The following is a 20607-nucleotide window of genomic DNA, read 5'->3' as shown; positions in this document are numbered from 1 at the left end:
TTTTAACAATAACTTTTTCTCGCCTCTAAACATTATTGTCAGCATTTTTCATTCAAATGATACATGTGGTTTTTCCTATTTTGATTAAACTGAAACATCTTTAAATTATGAAAACTGTATTGGAATTAAGAATCTAAATCCTATGATTCTTGGTGTGAAATACTGAATGAGGTCATTGTATTGCATACTTTCCCTAAAGGATAATGATTTTAAAGTGTATTTATCTTTTCTTGTTTCTTTTTCAAATAACAAACTCCTCATATATTCTAGAGCACTTGAATGACTACTGAAATCCTGCATGGGAGAAAATGAAAGTGTACCTACACATCTGAAAACAGTGACATCAAAAATCAATCCCTGCTGATAATATCCTATTTCTTGGACTAGGTTATGGGTACATGGGTGCATTCAATTTTTGATAATTCATAGGGCTGTATAATTATGACTTGATTATTTTCCTATACTTCAGTTTACTCTAATAAAAAGGGCTTTTTTAAACAAACACCGTTATGTGGTATATAAGTTTTTGTCTAAGTTTTCCTTTACCAGTCAAATTCCACTGCCAACACAAGTTTACGCAACTGTCTACAGAGTCCAGGTATATAATGAAAACGAAGTCAGCTGGGTGCACGATAGCAGAGTGCTGCCGCCTGTGATGAGCTGGGAAAGATGGGCCCAGCCTAAATGGTACAGACGCTACTCAACTCCAAGGAATGGCTGCCATATGGGACTGTGAGTCTAATGTTGCCAGGTCTGGAAATTTGAATTTTCATGTCAAACTTATACTTTTTAATGTTGGCAACTGATTCAATTTTTGAAACACTGCTGGCCAAACTAAATATGTCTTTGACCAAAGAGGTCTCCATAAAGATCACCTCCCTGAGTAGGACTTCAGTAAATCTGAGTTCAATTAAAATACTTTTCATCTGTACTGCTGATACTGCTAGCATGTAGAGAAGCCTACAGTCAAAATTAAGTCTGATTCCCTAACTCACACCATTCTACTATAATGTATTTCCTGTAAATATGTGTCTATTTCTTATGTCATTTGAATCCCAAACCAACCTCATAACACAGATTATTATCCCCATTTTATTGATGAGGAATCCAAGGTCCAAAGATAGTAGACAACTTAATGAAGAAATTCAGAACAGTATGACCTGAGTTAGATGACTTGAGTTCAAATCCTTCCTCCATCATAGTATTTTTATAACTTTGGGAGGGTAAATTAACCTCTCTGTACTTCAGTTTTCTCCCGTATAAGATGGGTACTCTTACAGTCTACCTGACAAGAACGCTGTGGGGATACATAAAGCATGTAGAAATGTGCCTGGCACATAGTAAGTGCTATATAAGTGTTGCTACCACTAATTATTATTGCTATTTTTATTATCTGTAAAATGAAATCCCTGCTTTTTGTGAGTTTTAAGTGAAATAATTTATGTAAAGTGCTTACTTAGAATTATGCCTGAGACGTACTTAATGTTCATTACACATGAATTGTGTGTCCAGTTTAATTCTCTTCCAGATGCATTACTCCTAAACTGTACAGATTAATTCCTTTGCTCTGTAGTGGATAATAACAAACAGGTACTATTAGAAGCTGGAACTATTTTTACTTGTGCATAGTGTTTTCCTTGGATGCTTGAATAATGCACAGCTGTGTAGTGTCATGATTATTACAAGGTTTATATCATTTGGAAATGCGAGTGAAATGAATCATGTGCCATGTAACGATTGTCCTGATGAGGATTTTAATAATGTAGTAAGATTTCATTCAGAGTATCAGGAATGGTTACAACAACCAGAAGACACTCTTCAAATTTAAATGATCTTCTCTGCCTCCTCGTTTACCTAATTTAAAAAAACTTAGGCTCAAAGCAAAAAATGAAAAGATATGCATGTAATTCAATAACTCAGATTACAAATGTACGTGCTAATATATTAGCATAGCCAGGATTCTTACTTACTTGTGGCCCATTTCATGAGCAATTGTAAATGCAAGGTTCAGGCCATTGTCTTCAGCAATAATACATTTTCTCTTTTCACTACACATTCCACTCAAGTAAGCTATACCTAGAAAACACAAACGTTAATTATCAAATGTCAGAATTAAAATGCAAATATTTGTGCTTGGTATTAATAGAAGAAAAGAAAAATGATAGGGTTCCCCCCCAAATATGTCAATATTAAACTGTGATATCCAGCCCCTAAAAACAATTTCAGGAGAAAATGCATATGTATATGTCACTCAATAAACTGTTAATATTCTTTTCAATTTTATATTTTAGATGAAATTATTTTATCAATTATACAGTTCTCAAAAGGCATACCATAAACATACATTTTATAAATACCACTTTTCATTGTCATGTAAGATAAACAGTTACAACTTAGAAAATGTAAATGAAAAAGCAATGATTATTTAAATATTTTTCAATTCTTGAAACCTAGTTTCAAAGAAATACCCTAAAATAAACTACATTTATAAGATTCTTGAACTCACATTTATATTTTTAGTTAATAAAATTTTGAAATTTTATTTTATGAAATATCATTTTAACTAATGTAACATAAAAACTATCTATGGTACTTGGAAAACTGAAAATGTTTCCTTTGAAAATTTTTAGCTAATAAGATGATCTGACCATGGAGTACATGATACTGAAATATTATTTAAGACAAAAATTTCAGCAAGACATTTGATCTTTTGGTTTAAATTATTAGTAAAGAGGATAACACCTGAAATCACTAATACTCTTTAGTCAAAGATTTATGTACTATTTTACTAATTCAGATATACTCCTGAATAAATATCATTTAATACAAGGAACTATAATCTTCCAAGAGTATGTTTTAATGTATCTTCAAGTAACAAAAGTTACTTGCTATAAAAAAAAATTGTTATTTTTTGAATTAATTGTATGTTCTCTAATTCTCATATCCTTATAAAATACATGTAAGCTCATTTTATGAAAAAATTAAAGCCAGGACAGGTAAAATGATTTGCAAAAGATCACATGACTACCAAAGATGAATACATTTACCAGCTAATTTTATTTTGCTTCTGATTACAATTTAGAGCAGAGTTGCCCCTAATTAAAGATGGTTAGCTGAATGCTTGTGACTTTTTTTCTCCAGAAACTTAAAGAATAATGGTAAGGAATAATTAAATTTAAATAAAACAATAAACCACCTTGCCCAGGTTTTGGAAAGAGAAGATTCATGAAGGAACACGGACTGATTTAGTGGAGCCACAGCCCACATGACAGGAGAGAAGGATTTTATGAGCCTGGTAGAACCTCAGAGAGGCTCAAGACTGAGGCACACAAGGTTTGAGGAGAGGCACTGCTGGAGGGTTGAAAATGGAGATTAGTTCAAAGTTTATCCTAAACTACTCTTTCAAACCTTCATGTTGAATGTCAAGGCCTGGTATCCACTGGCCTATCAGACAAATGAAGATATATTTGTTAAGCAAAATGTAGTATAAACAGGTTATTTAAAACATATAACTACAGGAAGAAACAGCCAAGAGATTAAATATACATATGTTATTTTCTCTAAGTATTTAGAAATTAAAATAGATCTTATAGACATTTCAAATCCACAAATAGATGAATAACTTCTCTATTAATGGATGGGTGGATGGATGGATGAATGAATGAATAGAGAGATGATAAGACCTACTTCATTTGGCTTATTAAGGCAACTGAAATTATTCCAGGGTTAAATCAAGATAAAGTGGGAAGGAAAGATGAAGGTAGTAATAAACAGAAGGGAGAAGAAGAGAAAGAGGAGAAAAACATGTTCTTATCTAGTTCCATTAAACGATAAGTGAAATAAAAACTTTAAAAAATTCTTAAACGTAGTGTGAATTTTAGGAGTGCTAAATCAGGTACTTACTAAAACAACAAAAAACGGAAAACTAAGATTTAGGAGTAACTGAACTTGTGTCATAATTGAACGGAAGAAGGAAGGAAGAAAGAAGGAAGGGAGAGATGGAGGGTGAAAGAAAAGTATCTCCTCTTAAAAGGATATTAAAATTCTCTTGAGCATTTTAAGATTTTTAAAAAATATATAATTTGAGATTAAACGTTCTGCAAAAATTCTAAATCAAGCTCAACTATAATTAGCATGCTGATGACCACTGTTTGGTACAAAATTTCCTTTAGAATGCCCATATATTTCACCACGTTTTTCACCACAACTAAAATAATTCCATCACCATATGCAGATTAAAATTCAGCCAATGTGGGTTGTCATCATGTCATATATCCCTTTGCTACATGAACCAGTACATATCAAATTTAGCCACTTTAATAAGTTTTACATTTCTTCTCCCATACCCATTCAAATATACTGTTCCCAAATAAAAATAGTATTGTCACTTGTTTTAAATTCTTTTATTTTCTATATTATTCTTTTTGTTGTATACTTACATATTTTTTCCATATTTTTCTGTAATGTTACTACATTGGCTAGGATTTTCAACATACTGTTGAAATATGTGTGGTATTGAGCTCCGTGTTTTCCCTGCTGACTTTAATAGGAATGTTTACAGTTTCACAATGGAGATGACTGCCGTAAGGACTTTGAAAGATATAGCTTGTTAAGTTAAGGAACTTAATTTCTAATATTCTTGTGTGTCTAAGTGAAAAAGGAGGCAATGTCATCTGATGCATGGGTCAAAGGTGGATGGCTATTGGAAATAGCAACCGAGAGAAATAGGAAAGAGAGCTGAGATTTTGTAGATCGGGTATAAAGGAAGAATCCTAGGGTGTAAGAGTTGGCAGTAAAACTGAGAGTGAGAGAAGGGATAGACCTTGTAAAGGCAATTAAGTCAGAGCCTGATACTTGGGAGAAATGAATACAGTGGTCAGGAGAATGGAGGTAAAAGAACAGACACTTTCCAAAAAAAGTATTGGAGACTGTGATAAGAGATAGATTTAGGGATTTTTAGATTTCAGAGCTGAAATTCCATGACATGATTAGGTATTGCCATGAGAGTAAAGAAGGGCAGAGGTAGAGGCTGAGGTCAAAGAATAATTAAGTAGTGTTGGGGGGACTGATACCATGAACATGAAATTGCACATGATCACAAAGAACTTAGGTGGGAGAGGTGGCCAACATCCATAGGAAATGTGAGTGAGAATCAAGGAGATGGATCAATCACAGTGACAGTGAGGGACATGATGGTAAAGCTCAAGCTTCAGCTTCAAATGCTGAGTTTTTATATGAGGGCAAGAGAGATTTTGATTTAGAAGCAACAGTGGGAAGTAAGAGGAATGCAGAAGGTGTACAACTTTGGTATCTTCTCAGCACCAGCCCTGTGGTACAGGGGAAGAGAAAGAATGAACAGTGACCTCTCTGGGAGCCCTAAATTCTTCACCAGTTTATGGGAAATCAATGACTACTGTGTGGTCATATAAAAACATATGGTGGTAAAAATGATAATTTATAATATACAAGACATATTTTATACTGTAAAATATAAATTTATATAAAATAAAATTCAAAAATGATGAATACATATTGACAAAGAGGAATGATCACAACTAAGTGTTAAAAAATCCAAATCACCACATTTTCATAGGAAAACCAAAAGACCACATAAATATGCTAAATTGTTTACAGCAACTGTGTTATGTGAAGAGATTGTGGGTAACTTTTCTCCCTTTTTTCCCATTTTCCAAATTCATGTAAGTGTTTATAATAGTTTTATAGTAAGAAAATTAAAGACATAAATACGATAATCATGTTTATGAAATTTGAATAGTAATTAATACAATGTCTTCTAGATCAAGGTGTAATTTAACAACCAAAAACGACCCTCTACTGCTATTCTTCTTTCACTGAAATGTAAAGTCAAAATCTTCAACTAAGTTTCTGATAAGTTTGAATTTCATTGTTCTTACATTTGGCACACCGAGGAGATTTTCTTTGACTTAAAAGTTATGGAGAATAATTGTAACCATGACTAATTTAAATGACTTGCATTATTCTGTTTAAAAGCCCATGCTTTTCAGGTCCTTTCAAGAACCCACATGTTTCCTATTATAATAAGGGGTAGAGGTTAGGAGGGGAAAGGATTTAACACAGCTGTTATTTAAAGATAGCTATAATACAGACGCTTTTTAAAGCCCTCTTTTAATGTAGAAATTCTGAAAACACAAAGGAAACCAAAACAACTTCTAATTTGTCATCTAAAAATGAATCAAATCATGCACCAGGAGTCAAGAGAATCTCTCATCTGAAAACAAAACACACTATCCTGGACCTGATATGATACACCTCATCAAGATGATCAGAAACTTCTAAAACCCTACAGGATACATGTTACAACAACGGCCTAATCAGGATATCAGAGTTTTTAATGTGATCAAATGGACGTATCCTACCAAAAGTAAGTTGTCCAGCTCCCAAACTGCTGCCTTTAAACACTAGCTAAACCACCTCAGTTCAAAATCCTGGCTTTCCTGGCACAAAATACTGCATAATCCTAGGTAAGTTATTTATCTTATGATTGCACCCTATGAGCTAAGTTTTTACCTATGAGTCCTATTATTTCTTGAGGCCTAATGTAATGTAATGTGGGACAGGTCCCCAAGGTACAAAAATGAATACATGCTGAGCACTGCTTTCAGGAGCCTGAGCCACACAAACACCCATTTAAAAAATGTTCTGCGACATAAAGATGTACGTAGGATATTATGGGAGAATAACTTACAAAAGACACTGAATAGGGGAAATCAAAGCAGGAAAGGCTTTTAGAGAGGGAAATAGCTTGGCGGTATCATTGAGTGGGCAGAGGTGAGCCAGGGAAAGGAAGTGGAAGTTGGGGGGTAGAATTCCTGAACAAAGGACTGATCAGGGAAAAGCTTAAAAATTGCTTATGAGCTGATGTTACTGACAGAGGGACGCTTATGTTCCTTAAATGTGCAGGCCCTGTAGTACATCCCTGCATCAACACTGTATTTGGTACATTCTCAGTAAGGGGTACTTTAAAGGAAATGCATAGAAAGACTAATATAAAATGTGATTCAATGCAGGGCCTTAAATAAAAAATATAATTTAGAAGAATCAAATGTATTTCATCCACGAATTTGAAAAAAAATTTATAATATTTTAATAATGATGCCCAGATAATGTAAAACCCACTTAACAATTACATTCAAATTGGGCCTTGAACATATTTTAAAACAATAACTTGCTTTACTAGTTTGCTAATTGTCTGCCTCTGTTCCATTAAAAGACAAGATGATGATCTAGGACTATAAAAGTACAGTTATATAAGTTATACATCTAATATCAGTATAGTTATAACAGTAATTAAAAATAGACTTCCAGATCCTCTTAAATGTTTAAGTAACCTATAACATTCTTAACAGTACAGTTTCTATGAATACTAAGAAAAAAAGTGACTTCTAATGACAACAAAAACGGTATTAGTTTAATGAAAAGTACGGTGAAACTCTGTGGTCAAATAAGGCAGAATATTGTTTAGACATTAAAATATTGTTTTTATGTTCTCATGTCACGTAGAATGAGACTCCTTTTCTGAAAAACACATAGAGATGCCAAATAATATGTAATATACAAATTTTTGAATGTATAGCTAAGGTTGAAGTAAAAACAATTCTCAGGTACAGGAATGAAGCTTAAAACAATTCAAGTCTGGAGTGATAAGATCATGAGTTAATGCTGTCAGAGCCTGGGTATCATATAAGATACAAGTCTTATTAAATAATGGGCGTGGTTTCAAAATATCTGCAGTGACAGGTATTAGTGAGTAAGGAACTGAGATCCATACACAAATCAGAAAGCCTGGAATAGCTGCTGTTAATGACTTTCAAACATACTTGAAAATAACTTTAAAAATCCATATGCAGGAAAGCAGCAAGGAACTCTGGCTCAAAATAAATTCTGGGTATGCTAGAAAAGACTCGATAAACAAATCAAAACTCCAAGCCACCATCATACATAGGTGTGAAGCCACAAGAATACTAAACCATGAATGTAATGTACAAATTGATCCTACAATTTGGGGATCATACAAGGATTAGGGATTTCCTTGTCAGTTAAGTAAAAATAAATGAAATATCACTATGATATCATCTCAGTAAACATAAAATTCCCACAGGAAAGCTGACTTAAGATTAGCTCACAAATAAAAATTACAAACCAAGTAAAGAAAAGGTTCACTGTGAGAGGGAAGTCACCTCTACATAAAAACTAGAGAATAAATGATGAAGTAAAGGCATTTTTAACATAAAGATAGGGAGCTTGAAATCCACATTCACTGGGCCACCACAAACCAAATGCATCTTTTTGTAAATGAGAGAAAGAAATCCCTTCCTAATGATACTTTATATTAAAATATTGGTGTAGATAATGCTGTGATAAAGATAGGAGTGCTTATATCTTTTTGAATTAGTGTTTTCATTCTTCAGATAAATATCCAGAAAAGGAATAGCTATATCTAGTCTTAATTTTTTAACCACTGTCCATACTGTTTTCCATAGCGGCTACAAATTATTTACAAGAATCAAGATATGGAAATAACATAAGTGCCCATCAGTGGATGAATGAATAAAGAAGATGTGGTACATACATACAGTATAATACTTTTCAGCCACTAAAAAAGGATGAAATCTTGCTATTTGCAACAATGTGGTTGGACCTTGAAGGAATTATGCTAAGTGAAATATGCAGATGAAGAAAGACAAACACCATATGATTTCACTCATGTGTAATATAAATGAACAAAAACAAAATAAATAAACAAACCAAACCAAATAAAAACACAAAGATACAGAGAACAGAGTAGTGGTTACCAAAGGGGAAGGGGCAGGGGGGAGGGCAAAATAGGTAAAGGGGTTCAAATGCATGGTGACAGATGAAAACTAAACTTTTGATTGTAAGCATGCTACAGCATACACAGAAGTCAAAATATAATGCACACATGAAACATATAATGTTATAAACCAATGTTACTTCAATACATTAAAAAATTAATACGAAAAAATTATTGGTGTAAAGAAATGTTAAAGAATTTTCTTCAAACAGAAGGAAAAATCCCAGAATCAACATGGAAATACAGAGGAAAAAAAGAATACCAGAAAGAGTAACTATATGAGCAACTGTAAATAAATATCAAATACACAAAACACTAATTTTAATGTCTTCCAATTTTAAAATACAGAGAACTAAAATACATGCAACAACATATAGTGGGGGGATAAATGGAGTTCAAGTGTTCAAAAGTTCTAGCAATATTAGGAAAGTAGTAAAAGGATACATGTCGTAACACATAGGGTAATTTCAAAAGAATAGTAAAATAATATATAATCAACAGTTTTAAATATAGAAAATGGCACACAAATATTAGATTTACTTATATAAAAAAAGCAAGAACAGAGAGAAAAAGAAAAAGAAATAAAATTAAAAATGAAACAAATAGAAAGCTCACATTTTATACCAGAAATTTCATTAAAAAAAAAAGACTAACTATGCTAAATTCATACTAAGATTATAGAACTGCATAATAAAAATAAACCGCAACTCTACTCTGCTTACAAGAGATACATACACTTTAAATATAAGGATATAGATAAGTTAAAAGTAAAAGAATAGAAAATGATGTAATATGTAAACATTAACCAAAACAGATCAGGGGTAATAATATAAATACTACAAATGTACAAATTATAGCAAATTGTTTAAGCCACAAGCATCAGGAGAGATAAAGGGATTTTTGTTTTATGATAAAAGGGTTACTACAATAAGGAGATTTCACAACTTTTATCTGTAGGCTCAAAATACAGAAAGCAAAAATGAACAGCATTAAGAGGAGAAATGGACAAATCCATAATTAAACTGGGAGACTTTAACATGTCTCTTAATCACTGATAGAACAACCATAAAAAAATTCACTAAGGACATATCAGATCAGAACAATAAATTAGCAAGTCTGTCTTAACTGACCTAATAGAACATTGCACCTGACAACAAAATTCACATTCTTTTTAAGTGTATATGGTACTTTTACAAAAATTGACCATTTACTGAGTATTGGGGAAAAAAAACTCAAGGAATTTCAAAAGTGGAAATATTCCAAAGTATGTTCACTGGCTACAATGTAAATAATCGAAATAAAGGACTAAAAAGATAACCAGAAAAGCCCAAACTGTCTAGACACAAAATGATACACTTCTAAGTAGTCCACAAGAGAAAGAAATTATAATGGAAATTAGAAAATACAATTTCCATTATAATGGAAATTAGAAAATACTTTAAACTCAAAAATGTGTGAGCTGAAATGACAGCACTTAGGAAAATTCATAGTGTATATCAGAAAAAAGAGACTGAAAATCAATGGTTAAAATTCTTCCCAGAAGATGGGAAAAGAAGAGGGCATTAAAGCTTAAAAAAATAGAAGGAAATAATAAAGAGGAAAATCAACGAACAATAATACAAATATGAGAGAAAATTGGCAAAAATTGATACATACCTAATAAACTGATTAAGAATAAAAGAGAGACAAGTACAAACCACCAGCACCAAAAGTGAATAAGGGGGCTTCCCTGGTGGCGCAGTGGTTGAGAGTCTGCCTGCCAGTGCGGGGGACACGGGTTCGAGCCCTGGTCTGGGAGGATCCCACATGCCGCGGAGCGACTAGGCCCGTGAGCCACAATTGCTGAGCCTGCGCGTCTGGAGCCTGTGCTCCGCAACGGGAGAGGCCACGATAGTGAGAGGCCTGCGCACCGCGATGAAGAGTGGCCCCCACTTGCCGCAACTGGAGAAAGCCCTCGCACAGAAACGAAGACCCAACACAGCCATAAATAAATAAATAAATAAATAAATAAATAAATAAAATTTAAAAAAAAAAAAAAAAAGTGAATAAGGAAATGTCTCTACAATTCCTAAAGACATCAAGGTAATATATAAAATAGTATGCTAATAAATGTTACAATTTATCAAAGTTGTCACAAGAAGAAACACAAAATCTAAAATTTCCTATAATAATCTCCTTTATTGACTGCACTCCAGCTACACTGGCTTTTTTTGCAGTGGAGGGAGGTCATCAAATGAGTCAAGGATGTTTCCACCTCAAGACCTCTTCACTGGCTTTTCACTTGTCTGGAACATTCTCTACCTAGATCTCTCTTCAGAACTTCCTCAAATTTTTAAAAATATTGTAACCAAGGAGGACCCTACGGAGCCTTTCTGGGAGAGACCCCTCCCCCCATGTCCTTTGCCTGCCTCTTGTCTGTAGAAAACCTATAGTCTCCCAGACCTCCCCTGAGGTACAAAAGCCTGGTTTAAGAATTAATAATGGATAAATTAGGAGTTTGAAAAAAAAAAAAAAAGAATTAATGATTGAAAGGATGTGAACATGTAGTGAGCAAAGTAGCAGTTGGATCAGGAGGAGCTGTAACAATTTAAACAGCAAGTCAGCCATACAGCAGTCACAGAATTTTTAGTTCCTCCCTGAAGTATATAGATGACAGTATCTGATACACATTCCTGAGTTGTTTTACAGATACTAAAGCCCCCACCAAATGGAAGAAGTTAACTACATGATAACCATGAGCACGTAGCCCTCAGTCCAGCTGGAGCCTGAGGATTCATAATGTTAACCCCTGTGGCACCACTCTATTACCTCACCATCAACCAATCAGAGAACTGTACACAAGCTCATCATATCCCCCGCAACTCCTCTCCCTCACCTTGCCTTTCAAAATGATTCCCTGCAACCCATCAGAGAGTTTGAGTTTTTTGAGCATTAGCTGCTCTGAACATCTTGTCTGGCAGCTAAATACAATTAACGCTGCACTTTCTTCACCACAACCTGGCGTCAGTAGATTGGCTTTACTGCACACAGGCGAATGGACCCAGGCTTGGTTCCGTAACAGTATCACTTTTTTCAGTAAGGCATTTCTTGATCACCAAATTATAATTATAAAGATCCTTATCCCCACCCTGGCATTCCCAGATTATCTCTTACTTAGATCTACTATTTTTTTCTGTTTCATTTTCATTTCATTTTTTAATGCCTCATTTCATTTTTATTTTTTTACTATATCAATTAATCTAATTATTTACTATGGCTATTGACCATCTCTCCTTTAGAATGTAACCACCACAAGGGCAGGAAAGTACTGAGAAATCAAGTACTTGTTCACTCCCAATGTGTAGACCATGTTTTGTATAGTACAGTGATAATAAATTTTGAGGTGTACCAACATGCATTTCTCTTTTGTATTTCCACATAGGTGATGTCTTCCTAGTCATCTAAAGGCTTTGCTCTGATGGCAGGTGGGAAGGGATAAGGATTAGTGGTATTCTTTTGGAACTCTGGCGGATGTGGATTGGGAAACAACAGGCCAATACAGGGTGGCTCAAATAGAGAATAAAGGAAAATACTGTGTGACTAGGTGGAGATAAGGACTGAGCTATCATTCCTGAGCCTACTTTGACTCTCGCTGCCAAGGAGGCCAGAGGGGTGGATGGTTTAACGTAGGGGACCTATAGATGACATAGCGGAAGTTCAGCAATATCTTCAGCAGCCGTACGAGATGGAAGGGTAGGGCTGGGGTGGGTGGGAAGATAAAGAGTGGGTGAAGAGAGCTGGATAGAAAGGCTACAGAGCCCTGAGATGAATATCCTTTTGTTGAACCCACCAGCTACATTCCTGGGAGCAAAGTCCAGCAGTGTGCTCTGCTGCCATGTAGACTAAGGAATTCACTGCAAAGACGCAAAGACCTAAGGTCTCAGAGGGCAGAGAAAGAATGGTGGTTTCTGATCTATAGCCCAACACCCAGGCTACTTGGAGAGAATCAAATGAGAGGTTGGGGGATTATGTGAAAACAACAAAAACAAAAACAAGGTAGATGAATAAAGTAATTTAAATAGAAAAAAAAATTGACAAGTTTACATTTTCACTGTCTTGGAATCAAATGAAGTAGGAACTTCATGTGAAAGATTTAATACATTGTAAGAAGCTAGATGCAACATTTTCTTTGCTTAATTTACCTTTTGACCTTGTTATGTGTATTGAGACCAAATTAACTACAGATGGGAATATACATGTTAAAAAAATTTTATTATATTTTTAATGGGTTTCTGAAGGAAAATAAAACAGTAAATAATCACTCATTTATTACCCAAAGGTGCACTGGAGGTATCTAAGAGCAGTGCACTAAGTGCACCAGATAGTGTATATACACCACTTGAAATCTTTGGCAAGCTTTTATATGAAAAATTAATACGGTGCAGGAAGAAGATGAAAGATGGTTCAGGTAAGTGTTTAGGAAAAATAGTGAAAGAAAGGGAGTCCAGAGGGAGAGTGGCATGTAGGGTGAGCAGCGGTGGCCAATTCCTAACTTCTGCCCTTCTGAGAGATAAAGAGGACTTCATAGTTAAGGACACATCCAAAATAGATTTTGTTGGTGCTTTTGTTGTTTTTACCCTTCCTTAAGGTTTATAATAAACCACACCACTAAGCTGACCCACCTTCTCCCCACATTAGGGTAATGAGAAGGACTACTTTTGTATGGAAAGCAGAACAATTGAGAAAATTTATGCCTGCAGGCTAGTTTTGTGCTCCTGCTATTGTATTCTAGATTTATTCTACTTCACATCCACTTTTCATCTCTCTTCAGAAAATTTAAGGGCGGGTTATTGGATGGCTTTAGAAGTTAAGCTCTTAAATCCTCAGAGAGTTTAAATGAAGCCAGACTCCAATGTACATTATTGTGGTTTTGATATGTCATTAATATATCATTAATAATATATACCATCCGAAATTCTTAATTTAGATTTCAGTGAAACTCTGAAAATATAAATCTAGTGGTGCATTCAAAAAGCCATATGTGGTAGATTACACATCTAACCCTTGTAAATCAGTAATGAGAACTTTACTGTGCAGTCGACCACAAACATGGCTGAAAACTGGTCTTCTCATTGCTATGTTAATTTTAAAAACGATAAATCAGAGCTCTTAGGCTTTATATATAACTTTGCTCATAAGCAAAAAAAAAAACTAGGTTTAATGATTTCATCTGCCTTGGAGATTAAAAAACTGTCATGACTTTAAAAAAAAGGTAAGATGAAACACAGTTAAAGATTTTTGTGAAGTAAGTTTAAGGATACAGCTGGAAAAATTTTAAAGTGTTCTGATTGCATATAAATCAGGAATTTTGGCTAACGCATTTTTATAATGTCATAACGTAATCATATCCTGAAGGCATTAATCAGGGACAATTAAAACTAAAAATATCATGCTACTAAAAAGCTGTATAAATTGCTTTTTTAGTATACTAGTAAAATCAATGACAGCATGCCTTTATGTATGACTACAAACCAACTCAAACTTCAAAACAGTTTGACACATTTTTTTTCACCTTGCCAAATTTTAATCATTTTGTTACTGTTCATAACTTGCTTTCTACTCAGTATGATCAGTGTTTTTCATTCAAGTGAAGGAAATAAACAATTCTATAAACTGGAGAAATCTAAAGAATATAATTATAATTACAACACAATTACAAATACCTGATATTCTTAAATCTCAACTACCAATATTTAAAATATTAAGTTTAATATAGTGCTTTGACATAATCCATCAAATAAAACATATGTGTACTTAGGGACAAGTGGTTCCAACTCTAGGTGCCATTTTTAAGATCACTTTTTTTTAGGTCTATACACTGAGGCAGTTGATAGTAAACAAGATGGTGAAAATTTTTCTCAAAAACGATTTTGTGTTTTCTAAAATCTTGATTGAAATTCAATAATAAATTTTTCATGACCTGTTTTCTGTATTAAGTATACATAAAAAAGGCAAAATGCAAAGGATAAAATCTTAGGAATTGAGGCTCTATGTCAAGTACTCTAGGGTTTGAGTCCAAGTCTCGAAGTTTAGCTTTGTGATCATGGTAAAGTTAGTTCTGTTTTCTAAGCCTCAGTTTTCCCAACAGTAAAATTGAGAAATCAGTCATTTTTCTTAGGAATGCTAATTAATTTAGATAACATATTTTAAGCATATGATGGCCTATCTGAAACATGTTAACCATTAACCATTAAACTTAGCTTTCTTATTTGTAAAATGAGGTAACAATCCTTTATGATAGAGAACTCTTGAAAGGTTAAAGGAGGTGACATAATAAAAAAATCTACGGCACAGAATAGATGCTTAACAAGTATTAACGGTTCACTGACAATGCTGTATAAGTGTATAGTGAGCACAAGCTGTACTTCCAGATGCTTATAGTGAGAACAACTCTTAAAAACTACAAGGAGGACCTCGGGGAGTTTTTAAAATTAAGATGGTTTTTGTTTCCCAAAGTTATACTCAGCATATTTTAACATTCATACAGTGTTTAATAGCACCATTAAAATATTTTCTAATATAAACAATATTCTAATTAAATTAAAGCTTTAAGAGTAAAGGATCTTGAGAAGAAAAATATCTTAAGAATAACCACTTTTCATAATAATTCCTTAAGAATAATGTATCCCAGTCTTATCCCTACAACATGTCTTGCCAAAATAGAAATATTAAGTGTCTGATTTATGTTCTGGCCAGTGTCTAATAAGATATACACTAGTAGCCAAGAACCAAAACAAGATAAGCTCAGCCTTGCTTTTATTATAAACCAAGGAAAGGTATGATTTTCCTATCAAGAATTCATTTCTATTCAGAAATACATAGACTGAGCACCTGGGACGCTCAATCACTATACTAGATGCTGAGGACACAGACAAGTATTGAGGAAGATCTTTGACCACAAAGAGATTAGAAGGAGAGGGAGTGAATGGAATGCAAGTTATAAGAAAAGTATTCTGAAGTCCACCAGGTTCATGCACGGTAGAGTGAGAGACGATCCAGGAAGTCAAAAGTGTACATTAATCAGGGTTCTGATGAATGGGTAGAGTCTGAACAGCGATAAAGGGAGGAAGAACAACAAAGAAAGAGCCTTCTATTTGGAAATTCTAAAACAATACATTTGAACACACTAAAATCTGCAAAAATTATCAGCCTTTAAAGAAGCTCTTTTGGTTATAAATTAGTCTTTCTTCATGTGAGAATGCCCTTATTTCACCTCCATCTTCACTGACAATCCTTTCTTTCAGTAGTTCAAAAAGGTGTGCTATCCTTCTGGCTTGTATGGTTTGCCATGAGAATTTACTGTTGTTAGAATCACCGTTCCCCTAAAAATAACAGGTTGTTTTTCCATGTCATTTTTTCTTTGTCTGTAGCTCTCAGTTTTGATTATGATATCTCTGGCTTCAAGTATTTCTTGTTTGGAGTTTACTTGCCTTCTTGAATCTGATGATTTAAATCTTTTGCCAAATTTGAGAAGTCTTCAGTCATATTTCTTCTCTCCTTTTGTTGACTTCTGGAACCCATGACAACTGCTTTGATTTTTCCCACAGATCCCTGAGACTCTGTTCATATTTTTCCTAATCTTCTTTTCTCTGTGGTGTTCATATTAAATACTTTCTTCTGATCTATCGTTAAGTTCACTGACTTTTTCCTCTGTCACCTCTATTCTATTCAGTATATCCAGAGAAATTTTTATTTTGGTTTTTCTTTCCTTAATTCTAATATTTACATTTGGGTTTTCTTTATATATTCTATTTATTTGCTGAAACTTTCTATCCTTCCATTCATTTCAGGAATGCTTGCACTTACTAGTTGGGATATCTTTATAATTGATATTTTGGTCTTTGTCAGATAATTCCAAAATCTTTGCCATTTCAGAGTGGGAATCTGTTGAGTGTATTTTCCCATGCAAATTGAGATGTTCTTATGTCCTTACAGAGGGTGTAATTTTGTATTGTATCCTAGACATTTTGAAGAATATATTAGAACACTCTCAGTCTTACTTAAATCCTACAAAGAATGCTGACTCTTTTTTTTTTTTTTTAGCATAAAATCAACCTAGTTGGGTTCAGGATGTACGTTCCAAACTTTCAAAGCTTCTATGAGCTTTCAGTTTCATTGTCAAATTTTCACTGTCAATTTTCAAATTGATATTCAAATCGATCCTATGTGTTTGTCACCAAGGGACCAGTCTGGGACCGAGGTAGTTCAATGGCTTAGTAGCTCATTTCTCAAAGAAATTTTAGGGTCATATTCACACATACACAACTTGGAGTTGAGCAAAGGAGTTGATAAACAATTTTATGGGGTTACTTTCTCTAGCTCCTCCCTCTCCATTATCTCTCTGGTACCTTCCATGTCCCTGTGGTTCTCATTTCAGTCCTGCTTCCAGAAAGTTTGGGCTCTAGTTATCTCACTAAGCCGTGTACTTTTTATGACTGTATCTGCTTCTAGGTCTGAGTAATAGGAGGACAGAGACAAAAAGCAATGGCGTTTACCTTGCCCTTTTGGAATAAAAGCTCTGCAGATCAGAGAGGAAGGTTCACCTCAGATTTTTATGACTCCTACTGCTGCCACTGTTGTCCCCACTGCCACTATCACAGGATTGCTTGGCAGACAGGCCAGGAGAGAATGTAGAAACTTTTCTTAAAGGGGGGATTTCCCCTGCTTTCTCTAAGCATTAAGGGACCTTTCTCTTCCTTGATTTAAACTAGAGGTATTCCCTAGAGCTTCTCTATACATGCCCTAATAACCACTTTCAAGTTTGGGCTATGCTGAGTCCAGGAGAGAGAGAGAAAAATAATAAACTCACTGCTGGTTTGGTGGTACTTCAAATTCTTGTCTTCTTCCCAATCTGCATGCTACTATTTACTTTTTAAAATCCTCAAATAGCTGTTCCATTCTCCCATGTTTAATAGCTGCATTAAATGAAAGAGAAGGGTGGAGTGTGTTTACTCCAGTGTACCTTAAACTAGATAGTACCTTAAAGTACTAGATAGTACCTTAAACAGATAGTTTCTTCTCTGCAAAAAACAAAAAAAAACCCAGTAAAAACCAGCATCTTGTAATTTAAAGATAATTACCAATGGAATTTTATTATTTTTACAATGCAAATGAAGCATCTCAATAATCTCAATATTTTCTAGGGTCATTACCATTCCAACCACTTAAAGACCAGAACTGGGGAGACTATGGCAAACGCAAAGTGACAACTCTGCTGCATCGCTAGATTATTTAAGTATTAAAGACGTAAACCTTTGTAATACCTGGAAAAGCACTTTCTTCTGTATGAGTTTATACAGTTTCTGCATTTTTGCCATGTAATAATTGATAATACTCTATATACTGTAACAGAAGTGACCTACTAACCATTCGCATTAAAATAACACAGGTTACCTTAATATTATTACATACTAATAACTAAACAAAAAGAAAAAAATGATGTATAAGGTATCAATTTTCTTCAATACTCTTATTGAAGAAAATTAATGATACAGAAAAATTTTTACTGTGATCAAGACAGGATCTTCTGATCATAAAAAGATTATTAAAATTTGATGATAGATGATATGCAGATTTTTAAAAAAGTACTAAGACTTCTCAAAACTTAGGAGACATGTACCAATACGTTTATGCTTGAAAGTCATGATAATCTAACTGTGGAGAGAAAGCTGGCTCAGAATAAAAGGAAGACAAATGGGATTTTTTTTTTAAGTTACCTAGGCAAGAATAACAAAAGAATAGCAAGAAGGAAAAGATTTAAAAGAATGTGTAAATAGTTTCATTTAGTCACTATTCTATCCTTAGCATCTAGAACCTAATACACTTTGGGGCACAGAGTAGGTGCTCCAAAATATTAGAGAAAATTGAATAAATGAAAAAAATAAAGAGGGAGACAGAGAAGTGGAAGGAAGATCATCTGAAATGAACCAATAAAAATTGAGTAAGAAGGACAAATAAAGAAGCACAGATCATATAATCTTCTAAGTATGTTTCCAGACCTTTCAGATATCAGCATTTAGAACATGATGAGGATTATCATCGTTTTTATATCTGATATATCTGAGACTCAGACCATTATAATGTACCAATAGCCAATGCTTTGTGGCTATCTGGATTGAAGAAAAGCAAGGTTGAGAAATATGGTGTGAAACCAGCTTCCAATATATGCAGCAAATTCTCATATGTTGATTTCTAGTAAGTTTAATTATTATTACTGGGGGATTAAATAATTAAATATCTAAGTTACCAAAATAATAGTTATAGCTTAAGATTTCTGAAATATGTACTTTTTAATGTATAATTTGTAATTCTGACTAATACGTAAAACTATGTCTCAAACATGTTCATTAATAATAGAGTGACGATACAGCTATTTTGCCTGGGGCATCCGTTTTATGCTTTTGTCCAAGCATAATTACTAATGATGCCTCCTTTAACTTTTCAAAGTGTCTTAATGTGAATTATTACCAATAGATGAAATTACAGGCCTTTATATTGCAAAGCTAGAGTCATGCCCCGGCCCAGTCTGACTGCCTTGGGTTTTCTTATTTTCTTCACTGGAGGCCTGAAGATTGGTGCATTTTCTTATAGTCCATGCTGGTACCACCCAATTTACCTCCTTTGACACCAGTTTTCCCCACCCCTTTTTTCCTGCTCCACAGGGCAAGTGTTCAGATCCGTATCATATTAGTGTGCTTTTGTTCATCACTAATGAGACAAGGGAAAAGAAATATTACATGTGGAGAACTTGCAAAGATTATAGGAATGTAGTAAATCCTTACAAAATCCTCTTGAAATGCTATCACTTTTCTGCTGTCCCATCGGGTATGATAAGTGAAAATCTCTTTGAATCTCTCCCTTAACTTCTATTCTTTAACAAACATTTTCTTTTTTCTTATTCTGCTTTCCCACAGGGCCATAAACTGTATTTTCATCTAAGATGGCCTCATCTTCTTTCAGTTTATAAACCCCCAATTGATGTATAATAATATGCATCCTTTAGTCTGAATGCATTAGTTTCCTATTGCTGCATACCAAATTACTTAAGTAATGCAGTGACTGAAAGTAACCCCCCATTTATTACTGCACAGTTCTACAGGTCAGAAGTCTGGGACGGCTTAACTCTGCTGAGGGTCTCACAAGGCCAAAATTAAGACGTCATCCAGGCTGGACTCTTACCTAAAGGCTCTGGGGAAGTACTGGCTTCCAAACGCATTGAGGGTGCTGGCACAATTCAGTTCCTTGCCTCTGTTTTTTGAAGGGAGACTGTTAAGGTTAGATCTCCATATCTCAAGTTTAACGGAGGGACTGTAATTACATCTGCAAAATCCCTTCCAGCAGAGCAGTACCTAGATTAGTGATTGACTGAATAACCAGGGTACAGGAATCTTAGGAGTGTCATCTTTAGTATTCTGTCTACCACACTGAATATATTCCATTTGCATTTCTCAGAATATCTACATTAAAAACTGAGCAGCACTTCATGAAAACCTATCTCACACAAATATGATGACTTGTGGGTACCCGAACCTGGCACTCGTTTATATAAAATTATTTACATTTAATGCTGATGCATTCTTTAAGATATTTGATAATCTCTAAATTATATGTCCCACTAGACTGAATGGGCAAGAACCCCCAATATCATCCCTAATAAGTGTATCTGAACTCCCTTGAAGACTTAATTACAGTACCAATTCATTTAGAAAGATTTA

At 34.2% G+C, this 20607-nt stretch overlaps 1 protein-coding gene across 1 annotated transcript in view; it reads right to left on the bottom strand.

Annotated features, from left to right (window-relative positions):
- ADAMTS19 (ADAM metallopeptidase with thrombospondin type 1 motif 19) overlaps positions 1-20607 on the bottom strand; it is a 288773-nt gene that overhangs the window by 149124 nt on the left and 119042 nt on the right. The window contains exon 8 of the mRNA XM_036845509.1: positions 1971-2076. Within this exon, the coding sequence (XP_036701404.1) occupies positions 1971-2076 (106 nt within the window). The remainder of the gene's footprint in view (positions 1-1970; positions 2077-20607) is intronic.

Source organism: Balaenoptera musculus, chromosome 3 (genome assembly GCF_009873245.2).
Source record: "Balaenoptera musculus isolate JJ_BM4_2016_0621 chromosome 3, mBalMus1.pri.v3, whole genome shotgun sequence".
NCBI lineage: Eukaryota > Metazoa > Chordata > Mammalia > Artiodactyla > Balaenopteridae > Balaenoptera > Balaenoptera musculus.
Note: the sequence above shows the minus strand (reverse complement) of the source record. Positions and strands in the feature narration are given on the sequence as shown.